Source organism: Ovis canadensis, chromosome 3, assembly GCF_042477335.2.
Source record: "Ovis canadensis isolate MfBH-ARS-UI-01 breed Bighorn chromosome 3, ARS-UI_OviCan_v2, whole genome shotgun sequence".
Taxonomy (NCBI): domain Eukaryota; kingdom Metazoa; phylum Chordata; class Mammalia; order Artiodactyla; family Bovidae; genus Ovis; species Ovis canadensis.
In genome coordinates this window covers 94941884-94969639 of record NC_091247.1, presented here as the reverse complement: position 1 = coordinate 94969639, position 27756 = coordinate 94941884, and the positions used below count along the sequence as shown (strand labels likewise).

At 37.5% G+C, this 27756-nt stretch overlaps 1 protein-coding gene and 1 pseudogene across 2 annotated transcripts in view; one reads left to right on the top strand and one right to left on the bottom strand.

Moving 5' to 3' along the window:
* Positions 1-24661, bottom strand: part of LOC138435178 (transmembrane protein 225B-like) — a 73796-nt pseudogene extending 49135 nt beyond the window's left edge.
* EXOC6B (exocyst complex component 6B) overlaps positions 1-27756 on the top strand; it is a 726749-nt gene that overhangs the window by 61783 nt on the left and 637210 nt on the right. For both annotated transcript variants that reach the window (XM_069583682.1, XM_069583683.1), the window contains exon 2: positions 26088-26253. In XM_069583682.1, coding sequence (XP_069439783.1) covers positions 26088-26253 — 166 coding nt within the window. The remainder of the gene's footprint in view (positions 1-26087; positions 26254-27756) is intronic.

Genomic DNA, 27756 nt, shown 5'->3' with positions numbered 1-27756 from the left:
TCTCTAATAATGAGTGATGTTGAACATTTTTTCATGTGTTTATTAGCCATCCGTATGTCTTCTTTGGAGAAATGTCTGTTTGGAACTTCACCTCTTAAGTCTCTAATTTATGTCACTTCAGTGCCATAAAACTGTCATAAGCTGATTTCTCTACCTCTTCTACTTGATTCCTTTAATGGAAACAGCCTCTTGTGTGCAGATTTGGCAAATATCTTGGAAAAAAGTGAATAAAGAATGTTGGTACACCCCTTTTCATTCTTCCCCTGGTCTCCAGCATATTGTTCCCTTAATTTCTGATTGTCTAGCAGCTCTATAAGTCAGCCAAGAAAGAACATCACAAATATGGTATGCAGAAAGGCTGAACAGGTGCTAGTTCAGATTTGAGCAGGGGAAATGGGGTCATCAAGAGAGAGTTTTCCAGAAAAGGGGGGGTTCCATTAAGACAGGGATGGTAATCTTAGTATACAACCTGGCTTAACAATAAAGAATATTATATAAACTAATACAAATATTGTTTATTGGCTTTCAAAGACAAAGTACTGGTAAACCATAAAAGCCGCTTTTGATTCTGGTACAGAATACCTATGTTATCAACTCAGTCAGGGTATAACTCATTTCATCAATTGGAAGAAGGTGAGGTAAGGAAATCAAAAGAAAGTAATGGAGAGCTAATGCCTCACTTTGCACAGGTAGGGGGTTGAGATAATCTATAGATAATAATGTAAGAATTAAAAGCTTAAGTACATTATTAAGAAATAAAAGCACAATATTAAACAGTATATTACTTACAAAAATCTTTAGAAAAACTAACAGTGGTATATGTATATTGAGGAGGGGAATGTATGATATGATGAGGTAAATCTGCTCTGATTACAGCAGGAGGTAGTCAGTATCTAAGCTGATAAAGGAGCTTCCTGGGTGGCTCAGCGGTAAAGACTCCACCTACCAATGCAGGAGACTGCAGGAGATGTGGGTTTCATCCCTGCACTGGGAAGACCTGCTGGAGGAGGAAATGGCAACCCACTCCAATATTCTTGCCTGGAAAAGTCCATGGACAGGGGAACCTGGTGGGCTACAGTCTGTGGGGTCGCAAAGAGTCAGACATGACTGAGTGACTGAGCACAATAAAAAGAAAGTAGTCTGATCATATTTTTTTTACAGATATGGGTTTCAGTTCAGTCGCTCAGTCGTGTCCAACTCATTGCGACCCCATGAATCGCAGCACGCCAGGCCTCCCTGTCCATCACCATCTCCCGGAGTTCACTCAAACTCATGTCCATCGAGTCAGTGATGCCATCCAGCCATCTCATCCTCTGTTGTCTCCTCCTCCTGCCCCCGATCCCTCCCAGTATCAGAGTCCCTTCCATTGAGTCAACTCTTCGCATGAGGTGGCGAAAGTACTGGAGTTTCAGCTTTAGCATCATTCCTTCCAAAGAACACCCAGGGCTGATCTCCTTTAGAATGGACTGGTTGGATCTCACTGCAGTCCAAGGGACTCTCAAGAGTCCTCTCCAACACCACAGTTCAAAAGCATCAATTCTTCGGCGCTCAGCTTTCTTCACAGTCCAACTCTCACATTCATACATGACCACTGGAAAAACCATAGCCTTGACTAGAGGGACCTTTGTTGTCAAAGTAATGTCTCTGGGTTTACCTCCACAAAATTAAAATCAGAAATTTTAAAAAGCTCAAAGTGATTTCCTCTGGTATATTAGAACGGAAGTGCAAGAAGCCTAAAGATCCTTAAGCAGGATAAACACAAGCAACAAAACTATACCAAGGCACCATCAAAAGAATCACAGTAGTAGCTCAAAAGATGAGAAGGGGAAAATGAAAGTATACTCAATTAATTACAAAGAAAAAGAGGGAATTATTTATATTAACATAATTACCTATTTGACTAGGTTTAAATTTATTATCTTGCTATTATGCATTTGTCCCATCTGTCCCCCTTTTTTCTCTTTTTTACCTCTCCTTAACTAAATTAGATTAACTGAATACATTTTAGGATTCCAATTTTCTCCAGTATTGTCTTATTTAGTATACCTTTTTATTTTATTTATATGTTTTCATTATTCCTTTAGGGTTTATAATATGCATTTTTACCATTTGCTACTACCTGAATGTTTTGTATCTCTTTAAAATTCACCTCCCAGAATTCTGGAAATAAGAGCAAAAATAAACAAATGGGATCTAATTAAAATTAAAAGCTTCTGCACAACAAAGGAAAGTATAAGCAAGGTGAAAAGACAGCCTTCTGAATGGGAGAAAATAATAGCAAATGAAGCAACTGACAAACAACTAATCTCAAAAATATACAAGCAACTTATGCAGCTCAACTCCAGAAAAATAAACGACCCAATCAAAAAATGGGCCAAAGAACTAAATAGACATTTCTCCAAAGAAGACATACGGATGGCTAACAAACACATGAAAAGATGCTCAACATCACTCATTATTAGAGAAATGCAAATCAAAACCACAATGAGGTACCACTTCACACCAGTCAGAATGGCTGCGATCCAAAAATCTGCAAGCAATAAATGCTGGAGAGGGTGTGGAGAAAAGGGAACCCTCCTACACTGTTGGTGGGAATGCAAACTAGTACAGCCACTATGGAGAACAGTGTGGAGATTCCTAAAAAAATTGCAAATAGAACTACCTTATGACCCAGCAATCCCACTGCTGGGCATACACACCGAGGAAACCAGAATTGAAAGAGACACATGTACCCCAATGTTCATCGCAGCACTGTTTATAATAGCCAGGACATGGAAACAACCTAGATGTCCATCAGCAGATGAATGGATAAGAAAGCTGTGGTACATATACACAATGGAGTATTACTCAGCCGTTAAAAAGAATTCATTTGAATCAGTTCTGTTGAGATGGATGAAACTGGAGCCGATTATACAGAGTGAAGTAAGCCAGAAAGAAAAACACCAATACGGTATACTAACACATATATATGGAATTTAGGAAGATGGCAATGACGACCCTGTATGCAAGACAGGGAAAGAGACACAGATGTGTATAACGGACTTTTGGACTCAGAGGGAGAGGGAGAGGGTGGGATGATTTGGGAGAATGCCATTCTAACATGTATACTATCATGTGAATTGAATCGCCAGTCTATGTCTGACGCAGGATGCAGCATGCTTGGGGCTGGTGCATGGGGATGACCCAGAAAGATGTTATGGGGAGGGAGGTGGGAGGGGGGGTTCATGTTTGGGAATGCATGTAAGAATTAAAGATTTTAAAATTTAAAAAATAAAAATAAAAAAAATAAATTAAAAAAAAAATTTAAAAAAAAAAGGGAAAAAAAAATAAAATTCATATGTTGTTATCTTAACCTCCCCTTCAATGTGATGATATTAGGAGGTGAGGTGTTTGGGAGTTAATTAATTCATGAGGAAGTCGTGAGAATGAAATTCTCTTGAATGGGATTTGTACCTGTGTAAGGACAGACATGAAAGCTCTCTCTGTTCTCTGCAATGTGAAGATACAGTGAGAAGATGGTTGTTTGGTAGACCAGGAACCTGGCTCTCACCGAACATTGGATTTATCAGCACCTTGATCTTGGGTCTCAGTCTCCTGAATTGTGAGAAATAATCTTTTATTAAGCCATTCAGTCTATGTAATCTGGCATAGTAGCCTGAACTGATTTAGACGACAATCTACTTTCACATGGTATCATGGCAGTTCATGTATGACACAAACTTGTAATAGTATACTTTCATTTCCACCATTGACCTTTGAGTTATAGTTAACATGTAATTTACTCTACATATCTTACGAATTCCACAATTCATTGCTATAATTTTTGGTTTAAAACATTCATTTATCTTTTAGGGACTTCTCTGGTCGCCCAGTGGCTAAGACTGCTTTCCCAATGCAGGGGGCCTCCATTTGATCCCTGATTAGAGAACTAGGGAGTTCATGTGCCACAACTAAAAGTTTCCATGCTGCAACTAAAAAGATCCCACATGCTGCCATTAAAATCCAGCATGGCCAAATAAATAAATTAAAAGACAAAACCATTCAGTTATCTCTTTTAAGTAAGTTTAAAAATTATAAAAACCTATATATTCATTGTTACTGTGATCTTTGTTCCTTTGTATGGATCCATATTTTGACTTGATTTTGTTTTCTTTTCACCTGAAGAACTAAACTTTAACGTTTCTTGTAGTGCAGGCACATTGGTAACAACATCTCTAAAATTTTGTCTGAAGACAATCTTTATTTTTCCTTAGATTTTGGAGAATATGTTTGCTGGATATAGAATTCTAGGTCTGTAGTTTTTCCTTCAACACTTTAAAGATATCTTTCCATTGTCTTCTTGCTTACATAATTTGGATGACAAATCTGCAGTCTTTTTTTCTGTTCCTTTCTTTGTGTTTTTTTTTCCCCCTCCTCTGTATCCTTTAAGCTATTTTTTCTTCTCCTTTTTTTCTTTTTCACTGATTTTCACCAACTCCAAGAAACCCTTTTCTGATTAATCCAGTTCCACACCAAACATTATGTTGCTATAATGCTGTACAGATTTAGGTATATAGCTTTAACTGTACAGATTTAAACATTATATTAATTTCTGTACAGATTTATAGTTTATAATTATCTTCAATTGTATTTCCTTGTGCTTTTCTTTACTAATTAAAGTATGTGCTTCCACAAAGAGTATGTGCTTCTTGTCTCCTTTTCAGTAAATTCTCAATAAATGCTTATTAAATGAGCCTATGATGTAAAATGTCTAAACCACTTGGTAGACCCAGTTTCTATTTAACTTGCTGTGGTCATTTCATTTTATTATTTGCCTATTTTATTTCTTTGTAGTCAAATTTCTCCTTCCTTTTAAAAGTTTATTTCTTCTAGTTTAGTGTATCACGAACAGTATTAAAAAATTGCTCCCAGGGTGTGGAGAAAAGGGAACCCTCCTACACTGTTGGTGGAAATGCAAACTAGTACAGCCGCTATGGAGAACAGTGTGGAGATTCCTTAAAAAATTGCAAATAGAACTGCCTTATGACCCAGCAATCCCACTGCTGGGCATACACACCGAGGAAACCAGAATTGAAAGAGACACATGTACCCCGATGTTCATCGCAGCACTGTTTATAATAGCCAGGACATGGAAACAACCTAGATGTCCATCAGCAGATGAATGGATAAGAAAGCAGTGGTACATATACACAATGGAGTGTTACTCAGCCAGCAAAAAGAATACATTTGAATCAGTTCTGATGAGATGGATGAAACTGGAGCCGATTATACAGAGTGCAGTAAGCCAGAAAGAAAAACACCAATACAGTATACTAACACATATATACGGAATTTAGAAAGATGGCAATGATGACCCTGTATGCAAGACAGCAAAAAAGACACAGATGTGTATAGCAGACTTTTGGACTCAGAGGGAGAGGGAGAGGGTGGGATGATATGGGAGAATGGCATTGAAACATGTATACTGTCATGTAAGAGTCAAATCGCCAGTCTATGTCCGATGCAGGATACAGCATGCTTGGGGCTGGTGCACGGGGATGACCCAGAGAGATGTTATGGGGAGGGAGGTGGGAGGGGGGTTCATGTTTGGGAACGCATGTACACCCGTGGTGGATTCATGTCAATGTATGGCAAAACCAATACAGTACTTTAAAGTAAAATAAAGTTAAAAAAAAAAAGCTCCCATTTCCGTCATTAAGTAAACAATCAAGTTACTCCTTAGATTGGACAACCAGAGTATTGTAGTGATATTCCACAGTTTTTGGAGGGTAACCTAAACACAATCCTATGGAGAAATGGTTTACTGGTAAGCAGCATTTGTTTTTTCAGTGATTTTTGAGGCCATATTAGATTGTCATTTTGTTGACTGCAGAATTGATCTCTGTAGGGTATCTGATTCTTCAAAGAAGTTATATGATCTAGACCAGATTGATTGATTATATATAATTGATAATAGATGAGTAATGAAAATATGCATTAGACCTCAGGTAGATATCTAATGAATTATATAACAAACTTTAATCATAGGATCATTTCTGAAAGAAAGGCAGTTTACTTTTCCCATAGTTACCTATTGTACATCTCTAAAATTGAACCAATAATGCAATATTAATGACCTCTCTTTTCAGAAAAATGTCTCAACATATTAAATTAGTCCATCTCCAATCTTTATTTTATGTAAGTTTCCTTATCAGTCATTCTGTTAAACTTTATTTTGTATTGGAACCATTTTTCCATGTAAGTCCAGATTTTCTTTTAATCTTTCAAAATATGAAAAATAATGTCATTTTAGTATCATTTATGTAGTTGAACATATATTTTATTTCTTGGTCTAGGTATAAAGTAAATTTATTCACTAGAGCAGGTACTAAGATCACTCCATGTAGAGATAGTTAATGAAGTAAAGTCTTAATCAAAGACCATGACCAGCATTTAAACTAACCCTGTCTTGAACATAAAGGACTATATAGCAAGGCTGACTGTGATATGCCAGGGCAGTGTTTCGGGATTATGATCCAGATCATTGGTTCTGGATGCTAACATTTGAGAATGATTTCTTGATGGAGCATTTGTGACCTTGAAATTATGAGTTGTCTTAGAATTTCTTTTCAAGGGAAGGAAGCGTATGAATGGGAGGGTAAGCAGATATTTTGTTAATAATTTGCTATAAAGATGGTTTATTACAGTTTAATATTAAACAGCTCAGGAGGCCTAAAATTTATCTCACTTGGTTCTAACTGGTGTTTCTCTCTGACACATGTTGTGAATCAACTGTCCTTCCAACTTGAAAGAGCAGAGAGCTTGCTGACGCAACTCTTTTGTTCTGGGGAATTGTTTCCACTGTGCCTTCAAAAGCAAGGGACATTAAAAGCTTTGACTCATATCAAGTTCTCTCCAAGTTGGTCACAGTTGGAGAGTTGAATTCAGGCTAAAGGAAATGGGTTGATGATTTCTTCTATATCCTAGACTTAAAAAAAGAAAAATTGAACATTTACTTTTTTGAGCTCTCTATTTAACCTTATGTGATTAACAATCCTTTCTTCCCTCTTAAAATGGAATCAGAAATGTCACATATGTTGGTGTTTTCCAGAGTTCTCCTTTCTTAGATCCTAGAGTTGCTTGGGTTTCTGCCCTTCCCGATAGTTGAATTACTTTTGTGAAAATATTCATATACCTACTTAACTAAGCAAAACATGAAAAGGGAAGATTCAGTGACAAAATCCTGTCTCAAAAGATCTCAGACTAGGAAAAGGATTATAACAGGTAATAAGTAGTAGATTCAGAATATAAACTGAATGTCTATAGCCATATGTTAAAACAAAGATTTTATGTGACTTTAAGTTCTGTGTACAGCATGATATACCTGCCAGAAACACTCAAGCATTATTTTTAGGCTGTTTTAATAGAGGCTGAGTAACAAGTTAAAGGCACTAAGTTTTATTTTCCTAGTTTGACCATTTTTGATTTGAAAATTGTTTGTATTTGAAGTGTGCTTTCTGTGTGTCATGTACTGTTGTGAATGTTTTACTGATGCCATTTAATCTTTTTTTTTTTTTGCCATTTAATCTTTACATAACAACTGTATGAAGTGGTTGTTATTTTTGTCTGTGTGTTATAGATGTGGAAATTGAAATAAAGAGAAGTTTAATAACTTTCCCAAGGTCACACAATTAATAACCAAGACTTGAATTCAGGAAGTTTGGCTTTGAAGCCTGTGCTCTTGACTGCTGCACTATAAATACTGTCTGTATTGTTGCCTTTTAAGAATGTTGACTACTAGAATGTGTCCAGAGGGTAAAAGTCTGAATTGAAAGGCCTTATGTAGAATAGTTGATTAATTTGGATTCTTGAGTTTGGAGAAGGGAAGGGAGTGACCAAGGACTCATTTTTGGTGGTTCTTTGAGTGTAAAAATAAGATAAATGATGAAAATTACAGAAAGGCAAATTTTATTTTTTACAGGAACTTTGCAACAGCTGTTGAAATGAGATTGCTTACCTTGTAATGAGCTTCCCTTTGCTAGAGATGATCCTCTGGAGGAGAATATGGCAACCTACTCCATTGTTCTTGCCTGGAGAATCCCATGGACAGAGGGGCATGGTGGGCTATTGTCCATAAGGTTGCAGAGAGTCGGACATGGCTGAAACGACTTAGCACACATGCATACATGTGGTAGAGACGTTTAGACACAACTGTAACTTGTGTCTGTGAATTAAGGCCAGTCATTTCTGAGGTTCTTTTTTTCTGTACATTTCTATGTATCTCTATTAAATAGGGATCTTTCAAATGGGCTAGTGTACACTGTCCTTAAGCAAATGCTTCTATTAAAAGAAGACACAATATTGATTCCTGATGGAAACATGGTGTGAGAGCCTGGATGTGTTCTCATTTATTTTTGTCCAAAACATGAAGGTTTGTTGCAAATAGTTTTACGATGTTGGTAGAAAGTTCTTTGCACATCTGTTAGGGGTATAGGAAACAACAGAAAATGGCCTACTTTTCCAATTCACAGAACAAGTTACTTAAATTGAGTAATAGATCAGAGGTTCCATCATAGTAACCACTGAGGCTCCCTTCTTCCCCACTAAATAAAGGATTATGAAAGAAGGTTAATTGGTGGGGTTCATAGTTGTGAGGGAAGGGCTCTGGGAAACTGCTATACCAATTTGCAAATTAAAAATTTCAGGGTATCAAGTATATCTATGTTTTAAGTGTATTTTGAGGTGATGATCAGTAATAAGATGGTTAGAATATAGAAGAGACTAAATTTTAGCAATTTTGGAATTCTGTGGTGGTCCAGTGATTGGGACTCCATGCTTCTATTGCAAGGGGCACGGATTCTGTTCTTGGTTGGGAAACTAAGATTCCACTAGCTGAGCAGTACAGGCAAAAAAAAAAAAAATCTGTGGTGATTGCTTCTTGGGTTTGTAGGTGATAGATTGTGGGAAGAAATTCTTGTTCTTTATTTTTACATAATATTTTGAAATAACTGTTAAAAACTAGGCCCCCAGATACTCTGAAGTGTTTGTTCTTGTTTGTTTTTTATTTCGGTTAATATTTTATTGAGCATCTGCTATGAACCAGGTACTATTGTAGACTTCTAAAAGTACACCTCCTTTTTTCAATTATGTAAAAGCAATTATTGTAAACGCAACGCATGGAGACTTCCCTAGTGGTCCAGTGGTTAAGAATCTGCCTGACAGTCCAAGGGGCACAGATTCAATCCCTGGTTCAGGAACTAAGATTCCATATACCCTGGGGCAGCTAATCCCGTGAGCGGCAGCTACTTGAAGCCTGTGCGCCTGGAGCCCGTGCTCTGCCCCAAGAGAAGCCACTGTGGTAAGGAGCCTGCGCACCACAGCCCAAGTGTAGCTCCCGCTCACTGCAGCTGGAGAAAGCCCGGGTGGCAGCCAAGACCCAGCACAGCCCAAAACATTTTTTTTTAAGCAATGCATGTTTTAGAAAATAAAAAATGTAGAAAAGTAGAAACAAGAAGGTCACATTTGCCTTATTCAGACATTGCCATTTGTATTATTTTGGTGATTTTCTCTGCCTCTTCTATCTTGTCCTCATCTTCCTGTGTCCCCTGTTCCTTTTCTTCCTTCTCATCCTTTTTCTTTTATCTTTTTCTTGATATAATTGTAGCAACCTGGGAAAGTAAATATTTTTGTTTCCTGGCAATGTCAGAAAGATTGCTTCATGTGTGAAATGATGATATTAACAGTGGGATTATTTTTTTTAAAGATTTATTTATTTACTTTTGTAACATATAAAATATATGTTACGATAATTTTGAGCTGGATTTATCATTTAATGTTCTGGGTGATATTGGTGTAATAAGATTTCCTAGACTTAATTGCTGGGTGGTTGAATGACTGCTTCTAATTTTCTTTATGAGTTGGTACTGTAAGTGACTTTTTTCACTCACATTCTTGAGCCATCATTACAAACTTAGACATATACCTCACACTTTTTTCACAACCAGAATTAGTCATAAATCAACTTAGCTGTTCCATAAGATGTACGGTAGTATTTCTCTTCATACTCCTATGATAACCATTTAATCAAATACTTTATCCAGGTCAAAATAGAGTAATGAAAAATTGCTAAATAGCAGGACATTTAGCATTGCTCTGTTCAGCTTTTTGTGATTGTACGTTATAGTGTCTATTCTGGGTATGAGACTGATGTTTATCATTATGATACAGAATTCTTGACTACTTTTATGTTCTATCAGATACAAATCTTTAACAGACTCTACCCTGCCCTCCTCCTTCAAAAAAGAAAGACTTTCCCAGCAGATTTTTCTCTCCTTTGAGAGTTAGCTTTGTAATTTGGAGCATATAACCATGATGTTTGGGAGCTATCTAACTATTTTCACTGTTGCAATCTGGTTGTCCATGGTTTAATCATCAGTAGTTAAGAAAGAAAGCAAAAAAAAAAAAAAAAAGTGGCTCCAGGCTGCAGATTACCACAAAAAATTTCCACCTGGAAGCAATTTTTTTCTAAAAGCCCTTAGGGACTGCTGTCACCCTCCACCTCTACTGGCAAAAAGGTCTAGAAACACCGGTTCCCTTCAGGGCCAGGTTTTGTTGCAATTTAATCATTTTCCTTCTAGCTTCCAGAGAAGTTTTGAGGAAAGCTGCTGCTGCTAGCTGCTAAGTCGCTTCAGTCATGTCCGACTCTGTGCGACCCCATAGATGGCAGCCCACCAGGCTCTGCCGTCCCTGGGATTCTCCAGGCAAGAACACTGGAGTGGGTTGCCATTTCCTTCTCCAATGCATGAAAGTGAAAAGTGAAAGTGAAGTCGCTCAGTCGTGTCCGACTCTTAGCGACCCCATGGACTGTAGCCCACCAGGCTCCTCCGTCCATGGGATTTTCCAGGCAAGAGTACTGGAGTGGGGTGCCATTGCCTTCTCCTGAGGAAAGCTAGGGAAATATATTATTCTCAGACACTTCTCTTCTATAGTAGATTTTCTTGAACTTTCTAAGTTCCTTCTTTTCTTCCTCTAACTCCTTTTTCTGTTAAGCATTTTAGCTGAAGTACAAATTATTTGCACTGCTAGAACTTGAATTTACTTTTGAAGCAATAATGTTTATTATTAACTCTAGTGCTTGTCTTTGGAGAAGGTCTAAATATTCAAACATTTTGGGACATTGCTTTAGGCCCTTTGTCACTTTATAATATTTTCTCTGTGGGAGGTGGGCATTGTTCCAGGTATAAACCCTCAAGCAACTTGTGGTCCTGTAGGGGAGATAGACATGTAAATAAATCATTACCGTGTAGACTGCATTACCGTGTAGACTGCTCAATATAGTGCCTGTTCAAAAATATGAACAAATAAACAAAACAAATTTCAAAACAAAAGCATATCAACTCAGCTTTCCATTGGTGAATGTCATTAGAGGTGATGACCATTAATTTCTAGGATAATACTATGCATTTGTTCAAGAAGAAGACAGAATGATAGTACTTCTGGTGAAACTTAACCTCAAACCGCACATGGGTTAATAGGATCAAGGACAGTTCACATTGTACAGTGTCAGAATGAGGTGGTAAATGAGGATACTGTGGCTATAAAGGAACCACTTATATCACTTCTTATCAAGGGTAGGTTTGGGTGTTTCAACAGATTTTGTTTCTTCATTTTAAAAATTGAATTTTAAATATATTTCTTAAAAGTAGGCCATTACGTGCTACAACAAGCTTTTAATGTAGTTGAAGTTGGCTTCTTTTTGGGAAAGTAACAGAAAAGTAACCTTCAGTATGAATCTTCAAAGAATGGACTCATAATCCTGTTTGGTGTAAATGTCTCGAGAGAGTGCAAGTTTAAATTCTTTCTGGTTTTATAAACAGTTTCTTAGGTTCTGCCTAGTTTGTAAGGAGGGGAGTTCCTGTATCGGGTTAGAGTAATTGTAGTAGGAGAGGAAGTTTTAGAGAGAGAGTGTCATGAGCTGAATCTTGAAGGATAAGGGGGAATTTGCCAGCTGAAGTGATAGTAAGGAGATTGTGGGCAGAAGGATTATATAGTACACTCAAGGAACTTTAAGCAGAGCTGTGGAGTGGTGTGGGGAGTACTCAGAGGTAAATCTGTACATGGAGGTGTCTCATATTCTATGCTAGGGAATTTGGATTTGATCCTGAGGCAGGACTTAATCCTAAATTGTGGTGTGTGTTTTATGATCATATTTCATTTAAAAATTACTGTGAAAGAAGTATTAAACACAAATTTTTAGGGAAAGATGAAGAGGAAGGTGGAAATAGTTGCTCAGAAGAGAAATAATGACATGAGGGAAGGCGGTGGCAGGGGAGGATAGGGAGGAAGAGAAGCATAGAAAAGCTATTATGGAATTAAATTAGGAGGCGTTAGGGATTGATTAGCTGGAGGCAGGTGCAAGGTGGAGTGAAGTGTCAAGATTAATTTACCTGTTTCTAGTTTGGTTAACTGGTTGGCTGGTGTTTATTTCAGTTGAGATAGTGAATATAGGAGGGACGTGTAGGTTTGAGAAGAAAAGCTAATGGTTTAGCTTTCGAGGTGCACAGTTTGAGATGTATTTGAGGATGAGTGGTGGTTGAATATTCAGGCTTGTGGGATTTGACAGCTATGCCTTGTTACTGATTTGGAAACCAAAGAAGTTTAATTAACAGTGAAAGCGAAAGTATTGATAGATATCTCTTAGGGAGTTTGAAGAATGAGAAGAGGTGAAGTCTGAGCAGATATTGAGGGCCAGAAGGAAGAAGAATTATTGAAGACTGAGAAGGGGACTAGAATAGAAACTCTGGGAGAAGATATTTCAGAAAGAAGAGATGGTTAGCAGTGGCACATACAAAGAAGGAATCAAGCAAATGATGAATGGAAGAATGAATATTTGATTTGACAGTTAGTAGGCTTTTATTGATCTTAGTTAGCAAGAGTAGGTTCTTTGTGGTGATGTGGTAAGAAACAGGTATGCTGGGTTGAAAAGCAAATCTAATTTGAGAAAACGGAGGCAATGAGTATGGACTGCTCTTTAAAGAACCTTAACTGTGAAAGGAGAAAGAAGGAAAGAGAAAGGATTCCAGATTAAAGTTACTGGAAAAGAGATTTTAATAATAGTACTTCTTAAAAAAAAAGAGAGCTCAGTTGTTTTATTTGGTGGCATGTTTTGTTAACAAAAAGAAGTCAGTAGAGCGAAACATGAAAACTATAGACATTTAAAAATGTATTGATGGGGTAGAGGAGAAAGGAGATTTTTAGAACATAGTATTAAAGTAAGGTAGATCATCTTTTTTGTTGAGATCAGTTCAGTTGAGTTCCTCAGTTGTGTCTGACTCTTTGTGACCCCATGGACTGCAGCATGCCAGGCTTCCCTGTCCATCACCAACTCCCAGAACTTGCTCAAACTGATGTCCATCAAATTGGTGATGCTGTCTCACTATTTTGTCCTCTGTTGTCCCCTTCTCCTCCTGCCTTCAGTCCTTCCCAGCATCAGGGTCTTTTCCAATGAGTATCGGTTCTTTGCATCAGATGGCCAAAGTATTGGAGCTTCAGCTTGAGCATCAGTCCTTCCAGTGAATATTCAGGACTGATTTCCTTTAGGATGGACTGGTTTGATTTCCTTGCAGTCCAGGGGACTCTCAAGAGTCTTCTCCAACACCACAGTTCAAAAGCATCAATTCTTCAGCGCTCAGCTTTCTTTATGGTCCAACTCTCACATCCATACACAACTACTGGAAAAACCATAGCTTTGTCTGGATAGACCTTTGTTGGCAAAGTAATGTCTCTGCTTTTTAATAGCTTTTCTTCCAAGGAGCAAGTGTCTTTTAATTTCATGGCTGCAGTCACCGTCTGCCCTGATTTTGGAGCCCAGGAAAATAGTCTGTCACTTTTTCCATGGTTTCCCCATCTATTTTCCATGAAATGATGGGACCAGATGACATGATCTTCGTTTTTTGAATGTTGAGTTTTAAGCTAGCTTTTTCACTCTCTTCTTTCAATTAATTGAGATAGGAATGTACAAATGTTAGGGTAGATGGAGACAGAGATAGACTTGTATATTGGGATGCAGAAGATTAAGAAGATTCATGCCTCATATACCTGAATTTTCTTTATGAAATAGATGGCAAAATCGTTTGTTGTGAGAGTAAATTGTGAAAGTGGAAGAATGAGTTGTTAAAAGACATACCAAATGTTTGAATGGTGCTAACAGTTCATCTATTTGTATAATTAGCTCCATCAGTGTAAAGTTCTATATATTACTGTAGTTGAGTCCTGAAGAACTGACAGCCAGTTCTAAATGTTGATAGATAGAGCTCAACAGAGAGGAGTGCCCTTCCTCTGTTGGGGGGACTTATTTTGGTAAAGTTTATAGATTTGTCTTTTTTATTTCTAGAATAATAACTTCTTTGTATCTTTTATCAATATTGGGAAATCTTCAGCTATTTTTCTGGGTATGAATATTACCTGTTATTTCTTACTAGAGCTCCCATTAAACCCATCCTATTCTCCATGTTCTTAAGCTTTCTTTAATGTTTTCTGCTATAGGTTGAGTGTTGTGTCTCCCATTAAAATTCATATGTTAAAATTCTAACTCTAAGGTGATGGTATTAAGAGGATTAATGTAGTACCTTTAGGGATGATTATGTCAAGAAAGTGGAGGCTTCGTGGACAGGATTAGTTTTTTGAGCCATTATAAAGAGGCCCCAGAGAGCTTGCTTGCCCTTTCAGCTCTGTGAGGATACAAGTTGGCTGCCCAGAAGGGAGAGCCCTTACCTGACCATGCTAACCCCCTCATCTCAGACTTCCACCTTCCAGAACTGTGAGAGAGGAAATTTTGTTTGTTTATAGGTTACCCAGTCTGTGATATTTTGTATAGTCACCCAGCAGACTAAGACATCTTACATTTTTTGTCTTTGTGCTATATTTTGTGCAGGTTTTAAGTATACTTCCTAGTTAAATATTATCCCTTCCCACTATTAAATTTTTAAATATCAGTAATTATTATAACTTTCATTCCAAAAGTTCTGTCTTTTTCAGTGTGTCTGTTTTTGTTTTGGTAGTTCCCTCATATATATTTAAATGTATTGCATGTTTATTTTTAACTTATACATATTTATTTTCAAGTCTTTGCAAGTCTAATTCTGTTATTTTTGTTGATTCTTATTTATCATGCTTTGTTTCTTTGTGTGTTTCATGGTTTTTGATACTTGAGTTCAGCTCAAAGGAATGTTATTTGTGACACTAATTAGAACTGTGACTGAAGATGTATTCCTCTAGAGAAGTTTTTCCTTTTCTTCAGTCAGTTTTCTGGGGATACTGACAACCAGGCTGGGACTACTTTTAAAATAAATTCTCAGCTTGAGATATCTTATACCACGCAGGTAATGGTATGAACATGGGCCCGCCCTTTGGGTGAGAAGGGCCAGCTTGTGGCTTCAAATTATCCCAGGAGTCCATCCCCCACTTCCCTAGCCAAAGCAAGTAAGTTTCCTTTCAACCTTCTTTTATGGGGAAGAATTTTTCTGCATCTTTAACTAAGGGAGTAGCCCTTGGGTATCTTGGCTTTATTCATTTGGAGGCCTCTTACTGGACTCTCTGTCTCTTATGGGCCCTAGGTTTTGTCTCTTGTTCTCTAGATAGCTATAAAATAGAAGCATTACATTATAAGGGATTGGTGGAATCTGGATTCTTGTTCCAGTTTTGTTTTAGCCTCTGGAAATCTTATTTTCTTTTTTTTGCTTAGTCATGCACCAGAAAAGATTTAGAAACTTAATCCAGCAGTTTTAGAAGTTTGGTAGTAGGGACGTTTTTCATGGTATATTCAGTCTTGCATATTGTTCCTGGAATTTTATCCTGTTTTGCCTACTTAGTCTCCATCATTTTTTAGGATGGAAACTATTCTGATACCTTTTATCCATCTTCCTTTCAGGGTCTTCATTGCTTAATGAGTCTTAAATTGTGGTCAGTTTTGGCCATGGTGTGCAAAATTGAACCAGGAATTGAATGTTATTTTGCCAAGTCAGGTTCTTTTCTCAGAAAATCTGAAAAGTGTGTGTGTGTGTGTGTGTGTGTGTGTATGACTACACTCATACATATAGCACACACACTATGTAATATACCTATATGTGTATATGATGTGTACCTATGTAGGTATAATAAATATTTACAAATGACATACACATTTACAAATGATGTCAGATTTATTAATGTGGGCCTAACAAAATTCAACCAACCGATTTTCCCAGAATCACTAAATCATGGAATTTTTCAAATTTTCAAATTTTTCTGGGAAACTTGGTTGGTTGAATTTTGTTAGGCCCAGATTAAATCTACATGCATAAGGAGACCAGGACTATTCACTGAAGTGTTTCTAATACCCACCCTGCATTGGTTTTCTTTTCTGTATGAATACCTTTATGATCTTTGTCATTGAAACCACAATGATAATTTTAAGTGTGGAGAAGCTGAATCATTTCTTCAATTAATAGGCAGTCTTTTAAAATATTTTTAGAGCTCTTCAGAGTAATTATTTAAATACTTAAATCTTTTGTAAAGGATCTTGAAGAGTTTTACTTCTGCTGCTGCTGCTAAGTCGCTTCAGTCGTGTCCGACTCTGTGCGACCCCATAGACAGACAGCAGCCCACCAGGCTCCTCCATCCCTGGGATTCTCTAGGCAAGAACACTGGAGTGGGTTGCCATTTCCTTCTCCAATGCATGAAAGTGAAAAGTCAAAGTCGCTCAGTCGTGTCCGACTCTTAGCGATCCCATGGACTGCAGCCCACCAGGCTCCTCCGTCCATGGGATTTTCCAGGCAAGAGTACTGGAGTGGGTTGCCATTGCCTTCTCTGGAAGAGTTTTACTAATATACCCTAAATCCAGATGATTGTGGTAGTGGTAGACAGTAAGTGAGTCAGTAGTTTTATTTAGTTCCAACTTTGCATATTTAAGTGGTAAATTTGACACTTTGAATTCCATGCAGTGAAATTGGAGCTTATCTACTGATGTTAATTGTAACTCTGTATCTACCAACTGTATCACCACTCTACTTTCAGCAGTTTTCCAGTTTAGATTCAATTGGTATAACCAGGCCATAGGTGGAGTATTTGTTTCATTTGACAGCAGTATCTAAAATCTAACTTTTAGCTGCCAGATTTTATGACCACCACTGAAGACTACAATGGGATAGATCTTATTACACTTAATACAAATTGATACAGAGGTCAAGATGAAGGCACTAACATATCCTGTAGTACCTTTATGTCTTCAGTTACTTGGGCTGATTACTTGTTCTAATAGTGTGACATTATCCTGGTAGTAGTTAGAACATTCTTCGTATCCTTACTTTGGAGTTTCCTTGCTTTTGTTTCAAGGCTATATATTGTTTAACTGCTTATTTAACTTATGTGCAGAGTATATTAAGTGAGATGCTGGGCTGGATGAAGCACAAACTGGAATCAAGATTGCCAGGAGAAATATCAATAACCTCAGATATGCAGATGACACCACCCTTATGGCAGAAAGTAAAGAAGAACTAAAGAGCCTCTTGATGTAAGTGAAAGTGGAGAGTGAAGAAGTTGGTTTAAAACTCAACATTCAAAAAATGAAGATCATGTCATCTGTTCCCTCACTTCATGGCAAATAGATGGGGAAACAATGGACATAGTTACAGGCTTTATTTTCCTGGACTCTAAAATCACTGCAGATGGCGACTACAGCCATGAAATTAAAAGACGCTTGCTCCTTGGAAGAGAAGATATGACCAGCCTAGACAGCATATTAAAAAGCAAAGACATTACTTTGCCAAGAAAGATCCATCCAGACAAAGCTATGGTTTTTCCAGTAGTCGTGTAGGGATGTGAGAGTTGGACCATAAAGAAAATTGAGCGCTGAAGAATTGATGCTTTTGAGCTGTGGTGTTGGAGAAGACTCTGAAGAGTCCCCTGGACTGCAGGGAGAGCTACCAGTCAATCCTAAAGGAAATATTCATTGCTGATGCTGAAGCTGAAGCTGAAGCTTCAGTACTTTGGCCACCTGATGTGAAGAACTAACTCACTGGAAAAGACCCTGATGCTGGGAAGGATTGAAGACAGGAGGAGAAGGGGACAACAAAGGATGAGATGGTTGGATGGCATCACCAACTCGATAGACATGAGTTTGAGCAAGTCTGGGAGTTGGTGATGGACAGGGAAGCCTGGCGTGCTGCAGTCCTGGAGTTGCAAAGAGTTGGACACGACTGAGGAATGAAACTGAACTGGTTTCATTAGTTTATTTCCTAACAGTCTGTTGTTGATTTGACTGATGTTTTGTGACAAGGTCCCTTTCTCCATTTTCCTGTGCTGTTTAACCAATACCAGGTTTTTAGTAGGCTCTATGGCTAAGTGCCATTTGAAAGTTCTCCACTCTGTTTTTATCCCTTTGAAAAGAGCTTTCATGGAAGTGGGTTTCCTTCCTGCCTTGCGGGAGAGTTCCATCACAACTTCTTTTGGTTGCATGGGCTGTCTTGGTGAAGCCAGTTGTATACCTTGGTATCTGTAAGAGTGGGAAAAGGATTTGAATGTATTTGATCTCCTGTGGCTGTACAAAAACATTTGATTGTGGTCTTCAACTTAGACCTCATCTACTAGCATATCCTTCCCCTGTCATTGATGATAATATACAGTGATCTTCTTTTACCTTTTGCAGTCAGGGCATTCAAATGACCTTAGTAAGGTCTGAATTAAATTGATAGGCAAACTGAAGTAAGGAAGGGAAGGAACTTTAAACTCCTCTTGACCTCCTGCAGTTTCTCTTGCAACATCATGCTCAGATCTGTTTTTCCATTTTATTTTTAACTTTTGGAATAAACAAGAAATACTAATGATGCTTTTATGGAGCTTAATGAGAAGAAAATGTTTCATGACTAAAACCATGACAGAAGTTAAAAAACATATATAAGAAAAAGAAAAGAACAAACCAAGCTCTGAATTTTTTTCTCGGATTAATCAAAAACAAAAGCAAAATGTTTAGTCCTTTGTGTCTTGAAGTTCTCTTTGGTTCTGAAAACATCTCAACAGATAAACTTTGTTTGATATGGTACTCTTTTGTATCTATCTTTGAGGCAATCAGAAACTTACATCTTAATTTCCTACCGTTCCTTCTCTTTCTCTGTTTTTAGCATATATGGAGGGTCTCCTCTATGCCAGTCTCTGTGCTATTAGCTGGAGATAAAATGGGTAAGACACGGTCTCAGCCGACAAGGAGATTAACCTTTTGGTATGGGGAAATTGACAAGTGAATGGGTAATCAGAATATAATTAAACAAGTTCTGAAATGGCATTAATAACAAAAGAGAAACACATAACAGAGTCTATGTTTAGAGAATGTTTCCCAGTGAAAAAAAGTGCAAGCTGAGATTTGAAGAGTGAATTGGGAGTTAACTGTTAACTAAAAGAAAATGGGGACGAGCAGTCTAGGTCCTGGCAACAGGATTCCTTAGCCGTATTTAGACTTTGGCTGCTGGTTGTTTTCTTTGATTTGCCTGCTACCTTTGAAGAATGAACAGTGGTAAGCATTTAGGATACTTTCCTTTGCAAGTAGCAGACTATTAAGACAAAGTAGAAATAGGAAATTTTCCTTAAAATAGAACATTTCTTATCACACATAACATGAAGACTGGAGATAGGACTATTCCAGGTTCATCATTAAGGACCCAGTTGTTTTCTTTCCTCTTTGGAATTTTCAAGTTATTGGCAGTATCTCCTCTCATCTCGGGATGGTTGCTGCATCCCAAAGTATTATACAGAACAATTTTCAAAGTAGAAAAAGCAGTTTCTCTTTCTGCAGCCTTCAGGAAAGAAGCCTTTCTTTGGATCCTCACTCCCAAACTTCCTTTTACTTCATCAGTGAGTTGAGTTTTGTCATCTGTTAATTGGTCACTGACTAGGGGAATTAAATTATTGTACTGGTCTAAATTATTAATAGTTTTACCTCCTGTAGTGGGCTTCCCAGGTGGCTCAGTGGGTAAAGAATCTGCCTGTCATGCTGGAGATGCAGGGGACACTGGTTCAATCCCTGAGTTGGGAAGGTCCCCTGGAGGAGAGCATGGCAACCCACTCCAGTATTCTTGGCTGGAGAATCCCAGGACAGAGGGGCCTGGCGGGCTGCAGTCCATAGGGTTGCAAAAGAATTGGACAAAATTGAAGTGACTAAGCATGTGTGCACGCACCTCTTGGAGTAGGATAGAAAGGCGAAATACCAGAACAAACTGGGACTCTTCCAACAGGAAGAAGAATGGAATAGCTGTTGTGTAGGCACAGCTAATAGACAACTGACTCATCTTAAAGTAGAAGTGTGTATGTGTGTCTTTTTAAAAACCAAGCTTCATATTGCATTGCCAGGCTTCACGTTACGTTAGTTTTTCATTTTTTTAGGGGGGAGGAGTTGGGCCCAGGTGTATCAGTAACAGGCAATGTAATTTTGATTAAGGCGTTTAACTTTTCTTGATTTCAGTTTCCTCCATTGTACAATAAAGGCGTTGTATTCCATTTCCAAGACCTCTTTCAGCTCTAATGTTTTAGGGGTCCATGTGACTTTCTTGTTGTCCTTTGATGTAAAAGGAGACAGACTGATGTACTACAGAGAATACTCTCTAGGAGTGTGGACTTGGCAAATTACTTCATCTTCTTGGATTTTAGGTTCTTCAGAATAGAATAATGTCTAATTTATAAGGTGCCTAGGATTTACATGAGATAACGTATGCTCATAACATTGTATTTATTTTTAGCTTTTGACAAATGAGTGGGAGTTGATACAGGCTTTCACAAGGGATATAATCCTCTTATGATTCAGTACTTGGGAATAAATATTTTTGTTGAATAGAATTCCTGAAGTGTTTTATTTATAAGTTAAAAAAAACTCTGTAATTTAGGTGCAATGTTTAGAAGTATGTATCAGATATGGACATTAGGATGAAACATTTTAGTTTTTGCAGAAGCCTGTGGTTTATTTGGGATTTTTTTGGAAATGACTGTGCAAGGCAGTATTTATGAAGTTGAATGAAAATTTAGGCTATACAAAGTTGCTAGTTTCCAAGCATATCTTCTTGTTTAACTTTCACTAGGCACCAGAATATTTGTTGGGTCATCACAAATAATTAAACCCATGGTGCAGTTTATTTTGTAGTCTTGTTTAACTATGACACACCTAAGGCCCACATGTCAAAAGCATAGAACTTTGTTTTTAAGATTCTGCTTTCTATTAGAAATGGTCATCTAAACATTAGAGTACTTCATATACAATATCATTTAATAACAAATTATAAGACTTTGGCTAGCAAGTATTATAGAATATAGTTTTAGATTTTTAAGCAGTCCTTTGCTTGGTCACATCAAATTTTAAAGAATGTTAGAAATGGGTCATCACTAGATGGCAGTCTTTCTCCAGTTTTAATTCATTTATTGCAGGGAAGGGAAATACTCTTGGTTCAAGTTCAATGTTGACTACCAGTATTAGGTGAATTTCAGGAGATCTGTGGCCTTTCCAGAATTTAAGGCTTGTTATTTTTGTTTTTAGCATTTTATATCTGATGGCTGGTTAGCATTAAGTCTGAGATATATGTGAAATGCTGATTTAAGTTGAACTGTTAGGTACTGACTATAATTATAATTGCCTTTTCCTATGTTAGGCAATTTGAAACAAACTTTTAGGTTTTTAACCCTTTGATAACCAGATGAAAACTATGGATATTTCCCTAAAAACTTATATATATGTGCTTCTTCCTATACACACAAAATCCACATAAAATATGGAAATTGTGGTTTTCCAGTTGGGTACTCATGGAACACATGTTAATTAAACACAGTCCAAAACTCCTGTTTTAAGTGTAGGTTTTACATTTTATTCTAACTTTTTAAGTTCTCAGCATACTCAGGAGATCCACTATATAAGCCTTTCATATTATTCAACATTATTATAATTAAGAGAGTATTAGATTCATAAACAGAGAAAGCAATGGCACCCCACTCCAGTACTCTTGTCTGGAAAATCCCATGGACAGAGGAGCCTGGTGGGCTGCAGTCCATGGGGTCGCTGAAAGTTGGACACGACTCAATGACTTTGACTTTTCACTTTCATGCATTGGAGAAGGAAATGGCAACCCACTCTAGTGTTCTTGCCTGGAAAATCCCAGGGACGGCGGAGCCTGGTGGGCTGCTGTCTGTGGGGTCGCACAGAGGCGGACACGACTGAAGTGACTTAGCAGCAGCAGTAGCAGCAGAATCATAAAGGTCCTAAAATAGGAGAAACAGGTGGGGCCCTAGTGATAAGGATGTAGAAAATACATTAGCTGTTTACATTGTTCTGAAAAATGTTTGATGTTTACGTTATTATGATTGGACTTGAAAGTGGAATTGAATTGTAGAAATTTAGAGCTAGGCTGATGCTAAAAAGAATTTATAATTGATTACTTCGTATTTCCTAAATGAGAAAGCTGAGTGTCCTAGAGATTAACTCCTAGTTAATCACATGGCTAAACACCAAGGCCACACAGTCAAGGCAGCTAAAATCCACTTTACCTTTCTTTCATTTTTACTTTTTTAAATAGAAATTTCAGGTAGCTAGGGAGGCACTATTAACATGAATTATGAACTTCTTAACTTTGAGATTTTCTTCTCCTTGAGGTTGTCTTTTGCATATTAATGTAGCTTTTTGGAGGGAGAACAATAGAAAGTTTTACATTGTATAAAAAAGTATACTTACTACTTAAAAGTATTGTTGGGTCAAGATATAACTGAATTTGAAACCAAGAGGCTTGTCTCAATATTGAGTAATAATCTTCTTACTCCATTTAGATGGTTGGATTTTCATTGGTTATTTCTCTTCTTCAAATGGCCAGGAACACTGGTGGCTTTACATGGAAATCTTTTTTTTTCTTTCCTTTGGAGGGGGAACAGTTAGGCTTGTTTGAGGTTAGTTACTCAAACCTTGTTTGAGGTTAGTTACAGATAGCTCTGTTAGGCATTTTAATTGTTTTAATTGTCAAAGCAGGGGTTGTTTATAATTTATTTGAAGATCTCTTCCTTTTATCTATTCATAAATAAATAAATGTTCAGAATTTTTACTGTAATCCAAACTTGTATATGTATTATCTTCTATGATTACTGCTGAGTTTTGGGTAATGGAACTGATTTGCTGAGTCAGGATGGTAATCTGGTACCTACAAACGATGTGCTGTGTGTGCTCAGTTGCTTCAGCTGTGTCTGACTCTTTGTGACCCTAAGGACCGTAGCCTGCCAGGCTCCTCTGTCTGTGGGATTCTCCAGGCATGAATATTGGAGTGGGTTGCCATGCCCTCTTTCAGGGGATCTTCCCAGCCCAGGGATTGAACTTGCATTTCTTGCATTGGCATGCGGGTTCTCTACCACTAGTGCCACCTGGGAAGCCCAAATGATTATAGAACCAGAAAATGTTGGTAATGAGCAAAAGTATATTTGTTGAATAAATGTCAGAGATCTAAGAGTTCGTAGAGATAATGTTCTTCCTAGGTGGCACTAGTGGTGAGGAATCTGCTTGCCAGTGCAGGAGATGCAGGAGACACAGGTTTAGTTCCTGGGTCCATGAGATCCCCTGGAGAAGGAAATGGCAATCCACTTCAATGTTCTTGCCTGGGAAATCCCACGGGTGGAGAAGCCTCTTGGGCTACAGTCCATGGGGTTGCAAAGAGTTGGACACGACTGGGCAACTAAACAACAGAGACAACAATAGTCATTCATTTAGTCAGTGAGTGTTTACTTACTACCTATTACCTATCTGGCATTGGTTTAGAGGTAGAGGTGAATATGGCAGACGAAGTTGTTGCCCTGGAGCTTACAATCTAATTGGGATGGGTTGGGGGGAAGATAACAAACTGGATGAGGAGGAGGAGAAAATTGTTTGACGATATAGGGAATGAGTGTTATTAGCATATGAAAAGCAAAAAGAAAGTGCTTGAGGCAGGAAGAGACTAAAAAAAAATCCTCTGTAGCAGGAGCATAGAGGATGGAGGAAGGCAAGGCTAGAGGTGTGACTTAGGGAGAAACAACATTAGAGAAATAATCAGAGGCTAGATTATGTGGAATGTTATAGGCCATGATAAGGATTTATGACTTTTATTCCTTTTGTAAAGAGAAGGAATCGGAGAGTCCGACTCTTGCGACTCCATGGACTGTAGCCTGCCAGGCTCCTCTCTCCATGGGATTCTCCAGGTTAGAATACTGGAGTGGGTTGCCATTCCCTTCTCCAGAGGGTCTCCCTGACCCAGGAATCGAATCTAGGTCTCCTGCATCGCAGGCACATTCTTTACCCACTGAGCTATGAAGGAAGCCCCTTGAATAACACAAACAAGAGGGTAACATCTGAACTACTGCTTCATAAAGGCCATTTTTACTGCTGTGTGGAGTATCTCCTTTGGGACAAGAAGTAGCGGGAGTGAGGGGTGCCGAATAGAGAGTTTTAGGAGGCTATTGCTTTGGTCCAGTGAGCCAGTGATAGAAGTTTAGACTAGGGTTTTTATTGGAAATGGTGGGATGGTGGTTAATTTTAAGATATGCTTTGGAGGTTAAGTTGTTAGGACTTACTAGTGGATTGGATGAGGTGTTTGATGGAAAGAGGTGCATTGGGAGTGATTCCTGGATTTGGATATTTGACTTGGGCAACTGGATATGCCATTAGCCGTGTTGGGTAGCTGAGTGGTAGGGAGCTTTTTGGAGGATCAAGTTTGGGATTGGAGATAGTTTGGTGATAGTTGATTTTTTTCTGTGTTAAAATTCAAGATGATTTTAAAAAATCCAATTGGAGTTGTTAAATAGTAGCTAGGCATTTGAGCCTGGTGCTCAGGGCAGTGCTCAGAACTGAAGGTATAGATTAGGAAGTCTAGCACTATAGTAGATGGTATATATCCTAAAGACATGGGATCAGCTGTCATTTCTTGGTGAGAGAGCACAGCTAGGTAAGAGAAGAGCTGTTTGGAATATTTAGAGAAAGAACAGAGTAGGAAGAGTCCAGGAAGGAGATCAAGAAGGCATGCCAGTAAGATGATGAAAACCACTTAGTGTGGCATCATTGAAGTCTGGAGAAAAGAGTGTTTCCAGAAGGAAGATATATTAAACCATAGCAAATGCTGCTATTAGGTGCAGTAAGATGAATGCTAACTATTGGGAGGTGAGGAGGTAGAAAGAAATTTTGCTGGGAAGAGAAGCAGCAACATAAGATGGTGGCTGGAGGGAAATGAGTAGGTAAAGATGGATTTCATAAAGTCATGTTTATATATTCAGAGAATGATTTAGTAGAGTTGACGAGATATATAACTCAGGTTAGGAATGAAAGGGGATAATTGCAGGAGTAAAGTTCTTAGAGACAACAAGAATGACTATAGATAAACACTTGATTTTTATTGTTACAAGAGGGTGGACAGAATAGGAATTTTAAATGTAAGCAGGTTGGTTGAGGGGAGATGAAATAATACACATATATAGATAGCATATATATATTTCTGTGAAATACAACTGAAAGTGACAGAGAGGGTGGACATTTGAGGAGTGGAAAAAGTAAGGTTTTCATACATTTTAGAGACTACAACGTGATTTTTTTTGGTGGTGGTATTGGGTGGGATAATTTTAATATTATTATCTAGTGATGTTTGGCTGCCCAATTTAAATTTGTCATCAGATATAGCTGCACTGAGTTTAGCAGCACAGTTGTGTGATTTCTTTCTAGCAATCTCAGCTTCTTGAGTATAATCTTGGAGTAAATGTATAGTTGGGTTTTTCCAAAATTAAGTTTTTCTAGATTAGTTTAACTGAGAAAGAAAGGTACCGAGGAATTATAATGCAGTCCTTTTATGATGAGAATCTATGATGATTACTGTCAAACACTTAAATATTTTTCAATAAATAAGGAAGTAAAATTTTAGATTTTCCGAAAAAAAAATTCATCAAGCATGGGGGCAACATTAATACAGTTGAATTACTCTGTGGTTTATGTAACTTAAACATCTGATTTCCAAATAAATTTGCTTGTGGGTTTGTGGTTTTGTTTCTCTTTCTTAGGTATAAATCTGTGTGTAATCTTCATGGCATTTTTTTTTTTTTAAAAGGTCTGTCTATGATGGTGAGGAACATGGACGATTCATGGAGAAGCTTGAAACTCGCATCCGCAATCATGACCGAGAAATTGAGAAAATGTGCAACTTTCATTATCAGGGCTTTGTGGACTCTATAACAGAACTGCTGAAAGTGAGAGGAGAAGCCCAGAAACTCAAAGTAAGGAGACTCTTTCTCTCTGTCTTGGGGTTTTGGTTAACGTTAAAAGAGTAGGGACCGCATTACCGGTTCCATATTTGTGGTAAAGATTTTTGAATAGTCAGAAAGGGATTTGTACTGAAACATAGATAATTGGGATTACAGCTTTCAGCTGAAAAGGATACTCTTTTAAGTTAAAATTTATTGAGGATAACTACATGTGAATGAAAGCTAGTAATAAGAATCAGTTTCTTCCAGATAGAAACTTAATTGATCCTTCAAGTCATCTGTCTACTTCCTTGCTAGATAAAACCCATCACCATTGAATGACAGAATTGCAAGCCATGGCTGCAGAAGTCTTTGCGGCATGGCAATCTGAGGCAGAGGAAAAAAACATTGTGATAGTTGTGGAAGGTCTTCTACCAAAGTATGGAAGTTCTTTCTTGATAGGACTAACTCAGGTTCAGGAGAGAGGGTAGCTGTATTGGTTTTGTCCCTGGCATAGCAAATTTCCTTATCTTGGGTAACTGACTTTGCTACAGAAGTACTACTATATTTGATTATGGGATGCTGTCTTAGTGCCTTTTGGGGGGTATTATGAAATAAACAATATTGGCTCTATAAAATCACCCAAATTCTGAAGTCCAAATCACAGTGGGTCTGCAAGGTTTCAAATAGGAATCTATGGACGTGTATAACAACTATTTAGTCATCATAAGAAATATAATGTTACAAAGAAAATTAAATCTCTCTTTTTTACCCTTCTCAGTGGCTTTCTTTACTCTACCATTCAAAAATAGCAAATCTTCTTATTTGTTGTTAATGTTCTTTAATGCTTAACTATTATAATTGAAATTAAATTAATTTCCCAGTCAGTTTACCAAATTTAATTTCAGGTGAATTAAAAAGTTAAATGTAAAAAATAAAACCATAAAGAAACAAATAGAAAAAATAAGTGAATATTTATGTGATTTTGGAGAGTGAGGAATGCATTTCTAAACACAATTCCTAAGCTAGAGAGAAAATATTGATACATACAATGATAGTACAGTGAAAGAACTTTCTACATACAAGTTAACAGTATAAAGATAAGTAATAGATAAAATATTTACAAATACATATGACAAATGATTGATATCCTAACAGAAAAGATCTTTATAAATTAATAGGAAAAATATGAACACTAATAGAAAACAGAAATCTTTCTTAATGTACAGTTTACATACAAAGAAATAGAAGGGAATTCTACATATTGGAAATAATTAAATACAAATTTAAACAATAAAGTGCCACCTAATAAAATAGCAAAAATGAAACAAATGTTAATTAAAGTTGGAGATGATACTTGTCAACTGGAGAATGCCTGGTTGGAGTGGAGACTGTTACAACTTTTAAGGGGAGCAGTTTTATGTATCAGTACTGAAAACTTCTCATGGATCACTGCCTTATCATGATGAAGGGGCTTGTATAACTCAGTGAAGCTATGAGCCTTGCTGTGCAGGACCACCCAAGATGGACAAGTCA